General features: G+C 44.3%; 1 protein-coding gene across 4 annotated transcripts in view; it reads right to left on the bottom strand.

Moving 5' to 3' along the window:
• Positions 1-5,184, bottom strand: part of ikzf1 (IKAROS family zinc finger 1 (Ikaros)) — a 17,478-nt gene extending 12,294 nt beyond the window's left edge. For 3 of the 4 annotated variants that reach the window (XM_056291336.1, XM_056291337.1, XM_056291338.1), the window contains exon 1: positions 4,836-5,184. In XM_056291336.1, coding sequence (XP_056147311.1) covers positions 4,836-4,980 — 145 coding nt within the window. In that variant the 5' untranslated portion in view covers positions 4,981-5,184. The remainder of the gene's footprint in view (positions 1-4,835) is intronic. The other variant, XM_056291335.1, reaches the window with a different exon arrangement.
• Between the last annotated feature and the right edge of the window lie 12,531 nt (positions 5,185-17,715).

The raw sequence follows: 17,715 nt of genomic DNA, 5'->3' as shown, positions 1-17,715 counted from the left end.
AAAAAGCCGGAGTACACTAGAGGTGCAGTCTCTCTGTGTGACTCCGTCACCCCGGCAAGCTCAGTCTTGTCACAGCTGCAGTCACACCGCTGGCCCCCACATTACATTACAAAGAATTACAGACATTTTCATTATGAGTCTGACAGAGAAACTGGTCTTGGGAGAGTGGCTTGGCTCTGTCTGACGGGCCTGCTGGTTGTGGGGGTTGCTGGGAATGGGCTTTCAGACCACATTTGTTATTTATTGTTAATTTCCTGCCACGTAATCATCCAAAAATGCAAACTGACTGCCGCAAAATTAAGCAGAAAATTAACTGGCCTCAGGTCACCGAGGATGCGGGTGTTTGCCGTGCCCAGCTGATCGGCGCTCGTGTTCTCTCTAATTTACTGAGCATGCATCGCTGAGCCTGCGGCCTGAGCACAGACGTGTGCGAGCCAAAGTCAGAAACAAAGAGTGCGAGAAAGAGAGGGAGGGAGCTGAGAGAGAGAGAGAGAGAGAGAGAGAGAGAGAGAGAGAGAGAGAGAGAGAGAGAGAGAGAGAGAGAGAGAGAGAGAGAGAGAGAGAGAGAGAGAGAGAGAGAGAGAGAGAGAGAGAGAGAGAGAGAGAGAGAGAGATTTGGTTGTAGAGATACAGAGTTAGATCTCAATGGGAGGACACAAAAGTGAGGAAGACCAAGTGCAGCAGGAAAGTAGAGAGAGAACCAGAGAGGCAGAAAAGAGAAGAGAGAGAGGGAGGGAGGGAGGGAGAGAGAGCGAGAAAAGAGCAGGCCATAGGGCAGGTAAGTTAGTTTGTTTGTTTGTTTTGGGTTTTTTTTCAGTAAGAGGAGGCAATTGAGTACAGAAGACATCCCCTGGCCGGGGCTGAATATCTGAGGAGTCACTCGTGCACGTGGCCCCATTAATAATGGATGGCCCTCAAGCCTGCAGCAGATGGGCTCAACAGCTTCAGCCCTGGCTCCAGCACTTCAAGAAACCCTTGGTGGGGCCGCTGCCCAGTCCAGCTAGTCACAAGGGGAGAAGTGGAGCTCCTGAAAATAGCGAAACGAGCCCAAGGGAGAAGGGGAACCTGGGCCTTCCTGTTTTACTGACAGATGGCTCCACACATTTGGAACAAATAGTGGGAAGCGACTGGGCCGTTCTGTCGCAACGCACACAATATTCTTCCGTAAGCAAGAAAAGTCAGGAGCCTGACAGGCACAGACAGTGAAGATGCAAGCGTAAGCGGGTGGGCGCGGGGGGGGGGGGTCGGGGTTGGGGGCAAAGGTCATTGATGCGGATAATTTGTTGAGCGCACAGGGTGTTGCGTGCTATGCGGTAAACCAAGTCACTGAGTAGCACAGTTGTTTAGCATCTGGAGTTTGGGTGTCAGGAGGGGGTGTTATTCTCATGCGCTCTTCTTTTTTTTTCTGGGCAGACGGTGAGAGGGGAAACACGGATGTGTTGGCGGGGGGCTTCTGCAAAAATGAAAAAAAGAAAAAAAATGGATTCCTGCATTCACCCACAACACTTGTGTAGGCATGTGGAAACTAAAACGCGCCGAGGATATTCAGGAAGTTGTTTGCTGAAATTCAAAGCGCCACTGTTTGTCCTCTATATTTTGAATTGCAAGATTTGGAAAGCAGACTGTTTCAGGGTATTTAGGTGGAAGCTGAACTTAAAGGAAGACTGCGTCCGTAATTCCCCACACCGAAATGCTACAAGGTTTGCGTTGCGCGCTACAAATGGCAACGGTAGAAGCAGCAGGACGAAAGATTTCTCAGAAATAACAATCGCTGCTGTCAGTATTTTCACGAGGTTTACGTCAAAAGCAACATTTGAACGTTGTCAGCAATGGGAGGCGACGCATTTTCAGGCTCTAATCAGCAGGATTCATTGGTGGAGCGCACTTGCTGGGGTCAGGTGTTTTTCTCTCTGGGGTTACCCTGCGCATTGGGATCAGCGGCGCATGAGACTTTTACGCTTACGGACTGGAAAAGTTCTGGTTTGAGCACGTCAAGTGAGGAAGAGACAGGAAGAGGCTTGTGGGTTGACAAAATCGTCAGTCCCTCGTGTGTATTCGCGCGCGCGCGCGCGCGCGCGCTGTTGGTGAACGAGGGCGTCGGGGGGGGGGGGGCGCAAACCAACACCAGGGAGCAGGGCGGAGATGAGAAACAGAGAAACCGTTAACCGATACTGCGGACCACACCAGCAAGCTTTGGATCCCAGAGGCTGGTGTGCGTCTACGCACAGATACGCAGGTCATCGCCACCGCTGGGGTTGAGCTGAAACGGTGGTTTTCAAAAAAGAACGCCTTAATTCACAGAACGATCAGTGGGACTCACGCTCACACACACACACACACACACACACACACACACACACACACACACACACACACACACACACACACACCAGTAAGTAAGTTATGACTTTTTGATTAATGCAAATTAGGGATGTCTCTGGCGTTCAATAGCAGTAAAAACGTTTTGTTTGCGCAAAACAAAAACAAACAAACAAATCCATACATATGTCATGTGTATGCCCGTATCTGTTGTCTGTATGGGAATGGCTGAAGAAGTCCAGGCACTAAAACAATACTTTATAGAAAAAAAAAGTAATTCAAGGCAGTTGAAGACAACATTAAAAATATTATTACATCAGATAGGGAATGTATTTTTAACTTATATGTTTGTGTTTGTTTTTATACAAATCTACATTTATACCATTTAAAGTACACAGAACGTGTCGATGCAGTAACGTGAGCTGAGCCATGCCATTACGGATAAACCGAGCATACAGCCAAACTACCCACAATATAGAAAGAAAAAGCAATTTAATATGAATTATATTATATATACTTCAACTTCTGCATGATAGTTAGATTTGCATTTCAGCCATCAGAAAGTTAGCTTTCAACCAGTGCAGCGGATAAATGAGTCAGTCATTAGCCGTCACAGCCCATCAGTTTATAAGAAATAATAAACCCGTCCAGTTCTCCCTTATCAACCACGAGGGAAAGACATTGTCCCACATTACCATGTAGTAATGCGATGCGTGGCCACCTTTGTTCAACTCAGATAAATATGCGTATTGAGATTCTCATCAGTAATTCATGACATGTGTGGGTATTAGTGGGTCGATGAGCGGATGTGTTATAAGGTGGGGGTTAGGGCGGGAGGAAAGGTGCGTTGGAAAGAAGTTTCCTTCATTTGCATCTGATACACTTCACTACTCTGGTATTCAGACAGTACGATCATTTTAATAACTGTCTGTCTTCCCGCTGTCTCCACTGGCAACAGAGACAGGTGATGTGTCCACGGACGTGGACGTGCAGCACGTTCTGCTGAAAGTTAGAAATGGATCTTTCTTCCACGTGCAACGCGTTTTTCAGGCTTGTTTTTTTTTTGTTCTTTTTTTTGTTTTTGGCAAAGTGGCCTAGCTAAGTTTACTTGCGTGTGTGTCAGGTATGACCAGGACTGAAGTATTCTGAATTTTTGTGCGAAGACTTTTAGGCGTTTTTTCTTCTTCTTCTTTTTTATAGGAAGTGCAAAATCTGCATCGGTATCTGCTCAAACACCACCTGAAGATTTGATTTGAATAATAGCGACACATCTTTGGATTACATCGCACCAGAAAAAAAAATTCCACCATGAATATGAATATGAACACGCAAATTGTGGTCTTTTCAGCCCCCCACCCCCACCCCTCCAAGAAAAAAGGGGAATCTGATACGCCTTGTTACTAAAGACTTAACTTAAAAGCCCAGGTTGTATCACATTATTTCCTCACATAAAGTTTAGTATCTGGATGTTGGCACGAATCGAACATGTTTTTCTTTCTTTCTTTCTTTCTTTCTTTCTTTCTTTCTTTATATCCACGCACGAGCTGGGCAAGTAGCGTGACCGAGACTGCCGCGTGAAGACATGAACACAGATACGATAAACACAGTAAATATACATTTAAATGATATCATAATAATAATATTAATAATAGTAATAACAATAATGATAATAATAATAATAATAATGATAATAATACTAAAAACATTAGTTAGTAGTCTGCGTCGTTATTTCCTACTCAAGTCAGCGTCACAACTCGTTCACGATCTGTTTTTGTCTTTTTAACTGCATCACATTGTGGATCTAAAAGGCAAAGTGTGCACAGGCTCAGTCGCAAAGCTTGCTGCGAAGTTTGACACTTTAGAAAACTTTGTAGAGGAACTTTTAGCAGAAGCGTGAAAAGTAGCGCTTCGACTGTGCACATGCGCTGCAACAGGTGCACCGCCTGTGTAGAGGCGGACTAGAGGGGGGAAACGGCGAAATATAGTACCAGCCTGAAGAACTCGCGTATGGTTTGATGTGGTTTGGTAATTAACTAGCTTTTTCTTCTTAAAAAAACACCAAAACAAAACTTCACTGACCGATGAATAAATATCCATCAGCTTTCCAGTGAAGACGCATGGAAAATTGGGATCGCGCCTCTATTTCCACCCCCCCCTTAAATGGTGACTATTCAATAAAACTGAAACTAAACAAGTTGGTCTTCGTGCTGGAATTGTAAATAAATATATATATATATGCTATCTAAGTCTACGCAGCGCGTGTGAGACCGTTATGTGAGCGCGGGCTGCTCAGAGCGCGGCAGGATCCGACGCACCTGCGCCGAAACTAAGGACGGCGTTTTCCAGTCAGGCGCAGATGATCGCCCCGCTCGCGTCGACACAAAACGCGACATTTCCCGGAGCTTAACGCGGGGAACGCGAAAGTACACAGCGGGTTATGAATGAGAAGCACGGCGGAAAGCGGCTATCGTTAGTATTGCTATGGGGTTTCGGTTTTTTTTTTTTTTTTTTTTTACCTGCTATTCCTTGAGTTTGCAAAATGAAGTTCTTCCAACTCTCCCCAGCTCCATGTGCTGAAGTGCGAAGCGCCGCGGCGGCCCCATGGAGCTGCGCCCTCGGTCCCTCCCCTCTCCACTGCACTTCCTCGTTCCAGCCTAACATGTCTTATTATGCCTCTTCTCTGGTCGCCCCGGGCATTTTTTGCTCGCTTTTTATCCGGAGGCCCGTCTCTGCCCGGGGAGTCAGCCGATGATGCACCAAGTCCCTGGCACTTGCTTCGTGTCGTGCCAATAAAAGCTGACACCCAGTAGACCATCACTGGCAGCCATGCATGAGATGGGATGAGGCGCCGGGCGCGGGAGACCGGACCATTCATTGCTTATTTATTTATTTATTTATTTCTCACCGGGTGACTGATGGGGGGGGGGGGCTCCTCACTTGCACATGGGCAGCACCCCACCCACCCCCCAACAACAACCACCACCACCACCTCTGTCACCTGTATTGGCACACTGAAAACAGTCCATGAAATTAACGCGACTGTTTTCTTTCCCAAATAATGAGAATTTTTTTTTTTTTTTTGGTGTGTACTTTTAATTTTTCACTCCATTTTTACGGGGCTCCAGGCAGCAAATTTAAAAAAAATGGGGGTGGGGGGGGTCATTTGCCCCTCCAAAATGTGACTTTTGTATTATGATTCTGAGCACGGGATACCTTATGAAAGCTTTCTGTGCCTGCCAGGACACTTTACTTTAATCTGTTGGTCTTGTTCTGTGTGTGTGTGTGTGTGTGTGTCAAAGAGGATTACTGGGATGCTGAAGTGTTTCAGTGTGTATTGTATTTGTATTGGGGTTTGTTTTTTTTTTTGTACTTTTGTCAAATTCACTGTAAAAAAAATTTTTTAAATACTAATGTCACTACCAAACTGACATGATGAATAAATGAATTTCAATTAACTTCAAGATGTTATTACCGTGACAATAAAAACATGTGGATAAATTACACTATATATGTTATAGTCTACTAACGCTTGTAATTTAGTAGAATGCTCAACAAAGGTTTGGAAATTTCAGGCTTAAAAAAAACCTTTTTGGGGTGGATTGTACCCCCCCCCCGACACATAAGCAGGTCTCTAGTACCGTAGATGTCTCTGAATCCTGCTTGTCCACTTTATTTTTCTGTTTTCATAACTCCCTGATTGGGAATACAAGTGTACCGTCCGTGTCCTGAATCTATGACGGTGGTCTACACCAGTAAGCTCCTGCAGGGAGTGGTCCCTCATCCCTTATCAGGAAAAGTGTATACAAACAGTCGAAAATTACACCCAATGAAATCTGAATTCCCTCGTATTGCTGTTTGTACATAGGCCTGTAGTATGCATTACAAACCACCTGACACTGACTTGAAACCAAAATGCACACGCATCAGTAGCAGATAAACCATATCGAGCCGTCGCCTTACACACAACCTGACTCCCCTTCGATCTCCAGTGCTTCATCTGGCTGGGGGAGGATTGCTTTATGGCACCTCGGCCCACCTCCCGGCTATCTCATCCCTCATGCTGCTGGTACGAATACGACACACAAGAACTGGTGCACTCATGTGCGACACATAGCAGCAGCAGCAGCAGCAGCAGCGTGTGCGTGTGCGTGTGTGTGTGTGTGTGTGTGTACCAGAGCCTTTTTAAGTTTAATATCCCCCCTTCCACTTTTCTACCGCCAATTTTAAGAGTCAATCAAGTGCACAGTCTTAACTAGCTAACGCCATACACTAGTGAGCACCCAGACATGGTCTCAAACCATTCAAAAGAGGTATAAATTGTAGATTAATATTGATGGAAATACTAAATATATAATGAGCTATACCTCTGGTTTTACTAAAATAAATTGGCTGTCATTTTCAGACATGTTCTGTCATTATCATCCTATTTGAAATTCTGGTGGAGTGGGTCTTTGCTGGCTGCGAGTACGGTGTTTGCAGCCGAGTGGTGCAGCAGGAGCTAGTTGAGGGGGCGCAGCACATTTTGGTACGAGATGTAAACACAGACTTTACATCCCTGTATATTTCTATATAGAGATCATGTTGAAAGGTGGGTATAATTAACATGCCCAGGGTGTACTGTGGGTAATCACCCTCCGCCACACCGCGGCATGTTTTTTCCCAGTATCCCACTCTCCTCAGGCCCCACAGAGGGCTCTTATCTCAGGAGACGACGCTGGGCGCTTCAGATTGCTGAGTCACCTTTCGCAGGAGGCTGCCCTTATCTCTGAAGAAGCACAGCATTCGGGCAGTTGGTGCAAAATCAGGAAGATGCAGAGACGATACTTGCGGCCCAAAAGCGGGAGCACTTTGGGCCGCAAGTGTCGTCACTACGAGGCGGATCACAGTGGGATTTCTTGACCCCCTTCAAAAATAATCACTTTCTAAAGACTGTGGAAATGGCTGCTGAACGCAAAGCCGCACGGCCACAAGCGGTGTATTGGTTAAGTCGATCCGTGGCACCTCTCCTGAGGCCAGACGTGGGGAATTTTGGAGCCGAGATGTGACTAGGCACTATCAGCGCTCACAGACCTCTCCAATCGTCGCCAGCAGAGGACTGTGGTCTTCCATGGCCGAGAGATACCGGCCTGTCCCAGTGACACAGCAGCTTAACTTCATGTATGCTTCGGGCTCATTAACGTTTTGAGAGAAATTAGTCAAGATTCAACAGGGGGCTGAATGGATTTTGACCACCTTATATCACACATGGCTGATCTGCACAAGTGATTTAAGTTAAAGTAGCAGTGTGGACTGCAACTGTTCATGTAGGGCGTGCACACACTCTTCACAACATATTTGTACAGAATCAACAGGGTTTAAGAAAGACTGCATTATCCACCGTATGCAATTGTTGGCCGTGTGTCAAGCTAAACAAAATCTTGGAGTTGATCCACTTTTTTTTCTGGCAAGGCACGCTGCTGTAATTAATATCATTACCTGGTAGCGCTCATAACACCATCAGGCGGTGTAGCCAGTCAACTACTGAACAATAGATTCTGCCCGGGTCTTATTTCATGGATCTTTAAGCAGTATTCACCGTTTCACATTAGGAAGCATGAGCAGCATGTAACCCTTAATTGGTTTCAACACCTTAATAAGTCAAAGACGTTCAAGACTGATAATCACATTAAATAGTCCAATTTATCTGAAAAGTCAATTGGAATCTGAAAAACTCCCTTTCTGTAGGAATGCATTATGCTGTGGGGATGTCAGAGTAAATTAAATTTTCCCCCTGCACACTAAAGCATCAATTTCCTTATGGTAATTATCTGCTGGAATAGACGTGTCACTAGAAGGAGTCAGGCATGCTTGACATTTAGCCTTTTTATGGAGAGGAGATGAGTAAAAATTAAGATGAGGAACGAGAAATTAATCTCCAGCCAAGGCAGGCACCGAGAGATCCTGCAGGATAGCGATGGAACCAGTCATGATGTCTGCAACGCTGCGCTGAAAAAGACCCATTGATGAAATTCAGGGCTTTGTTGACTGGCCTGCTAAATTAGAGGAGGAGGAGGGTGCTGTCTAGTACGAGTTAAGGCACAAATAGAATTGTGATTGTCATGGGAAGGCATTGCAATAAAGACCTTTTACTCCGTTTACTGGTTTTAAATATCGTTAATGTAAAAATACCTCAATTTTCTGCATGCATATTCAATCATCTCAATCAATCAATTAATAACTTGATTTGTCCCCAGTGGGGCAATTGGTTATGCAGCAGTAGGATGCATGCATTTAGCACACAGGGCACATAAATACGCAATGAAATACACAGCCAATTAAAGGGGAAAAAAAAGAAGAAGTTGAAACATTATGCAAAAAAACTACCTTTTCCTGCTTGAGTTTAGGAGGGAGATGGCAGAGGGTGTGTTTGTCTCTGTTGGTTTTAACTAGTGGAAGTCTGACGAGGGTAGCAGATGGCAGAAACTGAAACTGATGATATAAAGAATGGGAACAATCAGACATGAGGGATTCTACTTTCTTATATGTAACTGTTTGTTGTAAAGAGTGCCAGTTATTTTGCTGCAGGCATTAACCACCTTACTGGGGAATTTCTATGTTTTACCTTGAGAGATTGATACCAGCAGATAAAGGAGAAACTGAGCACAGACTCGATAAAGGATCAATAAAACACTGTCATCGGGGTCCTGTCAACCTGGAACTTAGAGTTTCCCGAGACAAAAGAGACGCTGCTGGCTTTTCTCATACGCCATGGCAGTATTACTCCCAAATGTCAGTTTGTTGTCTAGTCTAGTACCCAAATACTACTTGTAGGCTCCACTATTTCTATATTCTGGCCATCAATCCCTGTGCTGACAGGTGAGGGGTGAGAACATCTAAAACATATACACATATCCTTAGTCCTGGACCCATTCTGTTCTAAAAACGATCATGACACCAATTTGAGAAATACTCAACGACAGCGCCGTTGAAAATGTCTTGGCTGTTTAGCAGGCTCATTGTGGCTGTATCATCGGCAAACTCCAAAATGTGATGGTTTTCATACATGCTGTGGCAGTCATCAGTGTACAGTATGTACAGTAGAGGGGAGGAGGCATCCCTGGGGAGAGCCAATGGATGTTACGGACAGCTCAGAAAACTTCATCCTTTACTCTCACTCTTTGTGTCCTGCACGTGAGGAAGTCTAGAATCCAGCCAACCATACCGCTGTCCAAGCCACACTTGTCTGTGAGCCTCTGGACCAGCAGACGTGGCTGTACGGTGTTGAAGGCTGATGAAAAGTGCACAAACAATAATCCTGCATGGTTTTTAGAGCTCTCGAGGCGCTTGCACGTGTAGCAGTGCAGCGTTAGTATTGCATCCTGGACCCCCCTCTTGGTTCTTTATGCAAATTGCAGTGGGTCAAGAAGATGTTCAGTCCTGTTCAGTAGTTCATTTTTGGTCAATATTTCAAATGACTTCATTACTAACGAGGTCAGGGCTATGGGTCTGAAGTCATTCAGAGACTTAGGAAGTTTGGTTTTGGCAACTGGAGCTATGGTGGACTGTTTCCAGTGTTTGGGGGCCCTCCACCAGACCAAAGCACCTGTAACTCGAAAACCAAGTTTTGTTGCATCTCTAAATGCACCAGACCTGCCCTTAAATATTTAGAAATCGGTCCGAGTAATGCGGTAGGTGGTCCGTATTATTACCTCCATCATTTGGTTATGACAGTAACGTATGCATGCTAAATTAAGGTTTTAAAATCTTGTGATCTTAAAATGGCTGCCAAATGCCAATCAAAAAGCGGTGGCCAAGTTAACAGCTGTTAAGTGATGTCGAGCACAACAGAAATAAGATGGAAAACAGTACTTGCCAGATTTACTGGATTCACTAAGTGGGAGTAATGTTTGACATGACTAATCTATGTTGCTATGTTGTGTAATTTACAAATTAATCATAGATCACAATACATAATAATGCAATTCTAGGAGGGTTAATTCCTTAAAAAGAATCAGCTGCAAATCGTTGAGGTGAAATTGAATCCTCGTGACATGTAAATGTGATAGATGAAGAGAGAGAGAGAGACAGGAAACTAACTCATCCCTATTTCCTGTCAAAACATAAAACTGCAGAAACCGCAGACCCAAAGTTATAGCTGCCAGATACTAAGAAATGGATCAAATATCTCCAAAAATGTGCTTATTGCAGACTGTCCTTTCATCCACTCCCAAGTAATTTATTATCTATCTATTAGGTAATTTTATCTCATTTCAATGTACTTGAGTGAATATGAAAATGCATCAAGTCTGGGGTGGGGTTTTCTTTCCACAAAATCAAATGTATATAATAATCTCAATTAATAACAAGTTTGAATTTAAAGAAATGAATTTAACACCTCCAAAAACATGTTCACTGCAGATGGTCCTTTCATCCACTCTCAACTGATTTATTAACATTATAAATGTTAATACCTGAGTGTACTTGAGTGAATATGAAGATAATATGTACATATGGTGTAATCTTTTTTCCTTAGCAAAGACAAATATATAAAAGTAACTCAACAAATCACCTCAAATCACCTTCCTACTGTGCTTTATCCTTTTATCTTGTGCATCATCCCTCACTTTGCCCTGCAGAGTATAAACACAAACACATGCACAGACACACATGCTCATATACACTCAGAAAGAGGAGAGAGAGGAAGCGAGAGAGAGGGAGAAAGAGAGAGGGAGGGAGGGAGGGAGGGAGGGGGGAGAGAGAGAGAGGGAGAGAGAGGGGGGGAGGGAGGGAGAGACAATGAGCAAGACAGAGAGTGAGGGAGAGAGAGAGGAGAGGGAGGAAGAGCAAGAGAGCGAGACAGAGTGAGAAAGAAAGAGAGGAGAGGAAGGAAGAGAGAGAGAATGAGGGAGAGAGAGAACCAGATAGCGAGACAGAGAGGGAGGAAGAGAGAGGAGAGGGAGGAGGAGAGAAAGCGAGTGAGGGAGAGAAACAGCGAGACAGAGAGTGAGACAGAGTGAGGAAGAGAGAGAGCAAGAGGGTTAGGAAGAGAGAGCGAGACAGAGCATGAGGAAGAGCGAGAGAGGGGAGGAAGAGAGAGAAGAGAGAGAGTGAGGCAGAGAGAGAGTGAGACAGAGTGAGGAAGAGAGTGAGGGAGGAAGAGACAGAGAGAGAGAGAGTGAGGAAGAGATAGAAGAGAGGGAGGAAGAGAGACAGAGTGAGACAGAGTGAGGAAGAAAGAGAGGAGAGGAAGGAAGAGAGAGAGAATGAGGAAGAGAGAGAACCAGATAGCGAGACAGAGAGTGAGGAAGAGAGAGGGGGAGGAAGAGAGAGACAGCGAGCGAGACAGAGTGAGGAAGAGAGAGGAGGAGAGAGAGAGCAAGAGGGTTATGAAGAGAGAGAGAGAGAGGGAGGAAGAGAGAGAAACAGAGCGAGACAGAGAGTGAGCGAGACAGAGAGTGGGGAAGAGAAAGAGAGGGGAAGAGAGAGAGTGAGGGAGGGAGAGAAGGGCGAGAGAGAGCGAGACAGAGAGTGAGGAAGAGAGAGAGAGAGTGAGGGAGGGAGGGGGGGGGCATTTAAGAGGACAATGCAAGAGTGCACACCACCCAGAGTTAGAAAACCAGTCATCTAAATCAGGGAAATTATGCTAATGGCGCATCTCATTATTCTTCAACTCACTCAGAATCAGTCATTGACATCACATCATTATAGATGTATTCATACAAACAGATTGAATGGCATAAAAAGGAAGCTGACACCTTCGAAACTTTCTCGTATTCTTTGTCTGTGTATTTCCTCATGTGTGCTACATTAGATAAGATGTGCTGGTGCGTCGGGGGTGAGGGATGGGCTCATCGGCGAATGAGCCACGGTGGTTATCCTTCTGGACAGGGGTCCTTAACTCCCAGCTCGACCTTCAAAAAGAAAAGCAAAAATATATTTTAATGAGTTGTTTTATTGTAAAGTAAAGACAGCCTCTATGGAACCGTATTGAAATCCAAAAGTGGCAAGTGTAAACTGCAGGGGGAAGTGTAATATAAATATAGGATGAATATGAAAATCCGCCAGCTGGTGTAATGCGGCACATTAATAAGCAACGTAACTAGGAGAACTGGAGCTTTGGCTGTTGGGAGTACATCGTTAATCAATTCACATACTTGTCTTCTTGTCTTGTTTTTTTTCTTTCTTTCTTTCTTTCTTTCTTTCTTTCTTTGGGGAAAAAATATATATGGGAGGCAAGCATAATCAGCAGAGGAAACAGATCTCGGGGGGGGGGGGTTGTTGGGCATCAGGAAAATGGATCTGGGTTGTGAAAACCACCGTTACCACGAGCTGCTCTGGATTCCACCATCTGGAGATGCCTTCTCCAAAAGCCGGTAAAATTCACTCAACTGGGGCCCAACTAGGAAACAGGTTTTCACATCCTCAACAGACACCCAAAACTCCCGGGTAAGCGGGAAGTTTTTTTATTTCTCTCTCTCTCTCTCTCTCTCTCTCTCTCTCTCTCTCTCTCTCTCTCTCTCTCTCTCTCTCTCTCTCTCTCTCTCTCTCTCTCTCTCTCTCTCTCTCTGCTGTAAGTCACATGGCCACCATGCATGATGCACTCCAGACAAAATTTTACTCTTTTCCACTCAATTTTAGGTTCAAGGTCCATTTTAGATTTTATACCGGCATAGTTAATATCTCCAAAATCTAACCTTTAGTTTACAACAGAAATGTGATTATCTCGCTTGTTGTGATGCCATGTAAGCAAACCGTTGCAAAGTCTGTGCTTATATAAAATCTGTGCTTACAAAGTCTGTGCTTATAAAGTCTGTTTCTCTCAGACTGGATGTGAGCTCAAGTCCTGGCGGGAATTTCCCTCTGATTTTCCAAGATTTCCAACAGAGCACTATGCAGAAGTACAGTCGTTGTTTTCTGTCTTTTTTTTTTTACCATTTCCAATCAGTCTCCCCTGGCTGCCCCTCCGCTGACATCCACATTCACAATACTCCAGAAAACATACAGATTTACACTATGTTACTTGCAACATGCAGCCTGGTGCCAGTCAAATGTACAGCAAAGGTTGTATGCAGCACTGAAATCTGTTTATTCTTGCTACATCACATTAGGATGTGTTTTTCTTTTTCTGTTTTCTTTTTCCTTCTCTGTGTGTTTGTTTGTATGTGTTTTTTCTTCTTCTTCTCCTCTTATTGTTCACAGTAATTGAGTTTGTATTGTGCAGCACAACTTGCATTGAATTTGAACTATACAGCACAGTGGGAATTGAGTTTGAAATGTGTAGCAGCTGAATTAACTTAAGAGCAGAGGTGTAAAAACCAGGTCCAGAAAGTAAAAGTCCAAACCATGTATTTGCTCTACTCACGCACGACACCAGCAGATTCTAGTCAACAGCACTCCTCAGCTAGGTAGGGAAAACTAGTTAATGAAATCAGCTGGTTTAGTAACATGGTTGGAGCAAATACTACACGGTTTGGACATTTACTTTCTGGACCTGGTTTTTACACCTCTGCTTAAGAGTAGGTGAGAAGGGGTATGGGGAAAAAAACAATTGTATACTTCCTCCTACTCTTTTTCGAACATGGAACAAATAATCTGACCATTTTAGATTATTGGCAATGGCTCATCTGTATGTTATATCCTGCTTATTCACATGTTCGAAATAAATCATCATCATCATCATCATCAAATGTCTGCAGGCACAAAAGAAAAAAGAAAGAAAGAAAGAAAGAAAGAAAGAAAGAAAGAAAGAAAGAAAGAAAGAAAGAAAGAAAGATCTATTTTCTAATCAAACTATAGCAGGGATGTTTATAGCACGTGCAAAGGGATTTGGCATTCCTCATTTCAAAACCCACGACTGACTGAAAACGCTCCGACATCAAGAGTTTCATGTAATAACTTTGAACGCGTCTGAACTCGGGCTTTAGTTTCAGCTCTGTAATCCACGGCAATAACGCAGGAAAATGCAGAATACGATAAAATCACCGGTGATTGCGATTACACTGAATCTCTTTCCATCCGCAAGTCGGTGAGGTATAAACATTTAGACTATTTTGCCTTATGCTGGAGCATAACCTGAGGCACACGGGTAGGGTGCGTCACAGCGCCCTCTAAGGGACGGATTTGGTAACTGTTATGATGTGTTTCTGTGTGTGGCGCACCAGCTACACAGCAATTATTCATACTGGCCAAAAAAACCCGCTAACGTCGCCTTTTTACACCGACCAACGGCGGACATTAGCGGGGGGGTTTTGCGGGGGGTTTTTTGGCCGGTGTGAAGCACAATGGTGTCCTGTATGATCACGGAGAGGCGCTTGGTTATATATAGAGGGGTTACAGAGCATCCTCGGAAAACGGATCTTTGGAGATGATTGAGAAAAGAGAAATGGTTTGATTGAACTGACCACTGCGGACAGTCATCCATGTGTAGGCCTTTGGAAATATCTTTTCTGCAATAATGTTGTGAAATAAATACACTGTCCAAATAATAGTCGGGTTCCCTTTTTACATCACACACACACACACACACACACACACACACACACACACACACACACACACACACACACACACACACACACACACACACACACACACCATGTGAAAATTACATCACAGAGAGAAAGATGGAACTTTTAAAACCCTATTTTTAAGGAATCTATAATTATTGTCTCATTATAGCTGATATACAATCCCAATTTGATCATGAGTAACATAGATGACAAACCACTGGGATGATGGGAAAGTAAGGTATAATTGTGATTTTTTTTTGTGTGTGTGTGTGTGTGTGTAATTGATGGCAGGGTAGTTTTGCTGGTAAAAGTTGCATGTTTCTTCACCTATTTTTGTGATTTGATGCAGTATTTTATGCAAAGCGTGTGTTAAGTTATGGCAACACAGAAGAGGGAACTGCGATCGCAACTTGAATTGGAATTTGAATTGTAACTTTGTCGTTGTACTTTTTGACAACCCCTGCCAACACGATTTGAAGCAGTAAATTCAGACAAGAGGTGGGAGGTGGTAGTTAAAAGGGGCAGCATGGTGGTGCAGTGGTTAGAGGCGTCGTCTCACAGCAAGAAGGTCATGGGTTCGAACACCGGGGTTGTCCAACCTTGGAGGTCATCCCAGGTCTTCCTCTGTGTGGAGTTTGCATGTTCTCCCCGTGTCTGCGGTGGGTTTTCTCCGGGGGCTCCGGTTTCCCCCACCATCAAAAAGATATGTATGTTAGGGTTAATACTCCTGTCTGTGTCCCTGACCGAGGGATGCCAAGACGAACTGGAGTTGGTCCACTGCTCCTAGCTACACAGCTAGGATGGGTTAAATGCAGAGAAAGAATTTCCCCACGGGGATTAATAAAGTAGTAAAAATATATATATATTAAAAAAAAGTCCTGTATGGACAAAATTATCTTTACACAAACTAAGTCATATTTTGGAAAGACTGAGTTATGAACTTTATACATTTTTTCCATCTAAAGTGGAAATACAGAAGCCTAAACTGTTATTTCCTTTGTAAAGACCTGCCCAGCAGAGTGTGCAGGGATGAGAGACTTGGTATAGACTGCCCAATATCAACCCTGACTTTATCACCAGAGAGGGTGGGATGGCTTAAACAGAAAGTAAGATGCAAGTGTTTGCATGGTATTGCATTTAGCAATATCCGCTGTGCATGAATGAAGTCAGGGGTATTTATCCATACTGTATTCACAGTATCAAAAGCATTTATCTATACTTAGCACAAAAAGTAAGGAAATTTGTGTTTGGCAGATTATTTCTTTGTTGTAACAATGCTTCTTGGCAATGGACAGAGACATCCACATGCATTCAACCTCCATGGACAGAGACATTTCCACACACCCAGCCACCACGGACAGAGACATTCCCACCAATCCATTCACACCAGCCAGAGGTCCCGCCATGCTGATGCCAGCCAAGTCCAGCTTCAACGGTGCCGGGAGTGCTCCCCTGGGTCGTGTGAACTCATCCTCCACTATCCCGGATCAGGTGGTAAGGTTGGTCAGGTCTCTGATGCAGGTTTTGACATCTCATATAGTAGTCTGGGTAAACAGATTAATGAGGGGTTGCGAGAAGGGTTTAGTGAGACAGAGGTCATAAGAACCATACTTAAGATAACTAAACCTGGTGTATTCAGGGAGATGTTAACCAACAAAGATGACCTCACAGTGGATGGTTTGAAGCAGTTTCTCTGCTCCCATATACGAGAGAAAAATGTTACTGAGCTGTTCCAAGAGTTAAGTAATGCCAGACAGCAAGACAAAGAGAGCCCACAACAGTTTTTGTACAGAGTCATGGGGTTAAAGCAGCGAGTTCGTTTTGAATCACAACAGCCTGGTGCATGTTTCAGCTATGATGAAAAGCTTGTGCAGGGCACTTTCCTTCACACACTCTACCAGGGGTTAAATGAGAGAAATAGCCATGTCAGGTGTGACCTAAAGCCCTTCGTTTCAGACATGCAGATCAGTGATAACTTTCTCTTAGAGCAGGTCACCAAATCTACCAGTGAAGAAGAAGGGAGGGTAAAACGCCTAGGTACAACAGCCAAAACCAGACCAGTGACTGTTAGTGCAGCTCAACATGACAGTAATGAACAGACTGACCAGACTAAACAGACTAAAGTCGACTCTGAGTTACAGGCTAACCGTGCTGCTATTCAGGAGCTGACAGCACAAGTGTCCACTTTAACCAAGCATATGGCCCAGATGGCGAAACCCACTGAAAATGTTACTTCCGGAGGCCCAGGCTTAACTATGAAATTTCCCCAGTCACCAGTAACTGGGTCCAAGGGTAGGTGCAATGACTGTGTCCAAAATGGCAATGTGAGTTGTCCCCACTGTTTTATCTGTGACCAGGCAGGATATAGGGCCATTGGCTGTCTGCAGAAGAGGATGTCGGGAAATGGGGGAGGTCGTTGGAAAAGGGCAGCCAGCAATCTTTAGCAGCAAGAGGCCCCCATTAAAGGTCAAAACAACCAATTGAAACACACAACGTCAGCCAACCTCAAGAAAACATGTAGCCCAACTTATTGGAAAGCAATGTATGGTCTCTTGTTCAATCAATGGTGTCCCTCTCCAAATGCTGTTGGACTCTGGGGCTCAAGTGACCATGGTGGGGAGAGAATGGCTCAAGAAAACATTGCCTAGTGTCAAAATCCAGCCGCTTGCATCCTTATTTACCAACCAACCCCTTGAAGTATCAGCGGTGAATGGTACAGAGGTTCCCCTGGATGGTTGGGCAGAAATCGGCCTTCAGATCTGTAGTGTGAATCATCGACATGTGACTATCCAAGTACCAATAGTGATCAGCCGGGACTGTAACCATCCCCTACTAGGTAGCAATTTCCTTGCAGAGATTATCAAAGAAAACGCAGGGGAGGGCGATAGGCTGGATGTTACAGCTATAC

This window comes from Lampris incognitus, chromosome 13 (assembly GCF_029633865.1).
Source record: "Lampris incognitus isolate fLamInc1 chromosome 13, fLamInc1.hap2, whole genome shotgun sequence".
Taxonomy (NCBI): domain Eukaryota; kingdom Metazoa; phylum Chordata; class Actinopteri; order Lampriformes; family Lampridae; genus Lampris; species Lampris incognitus.
Note: the sequence above shows the minus strand (reverse complement) of the source record. Positions and strands in the feature narration are given on the sequence as shown.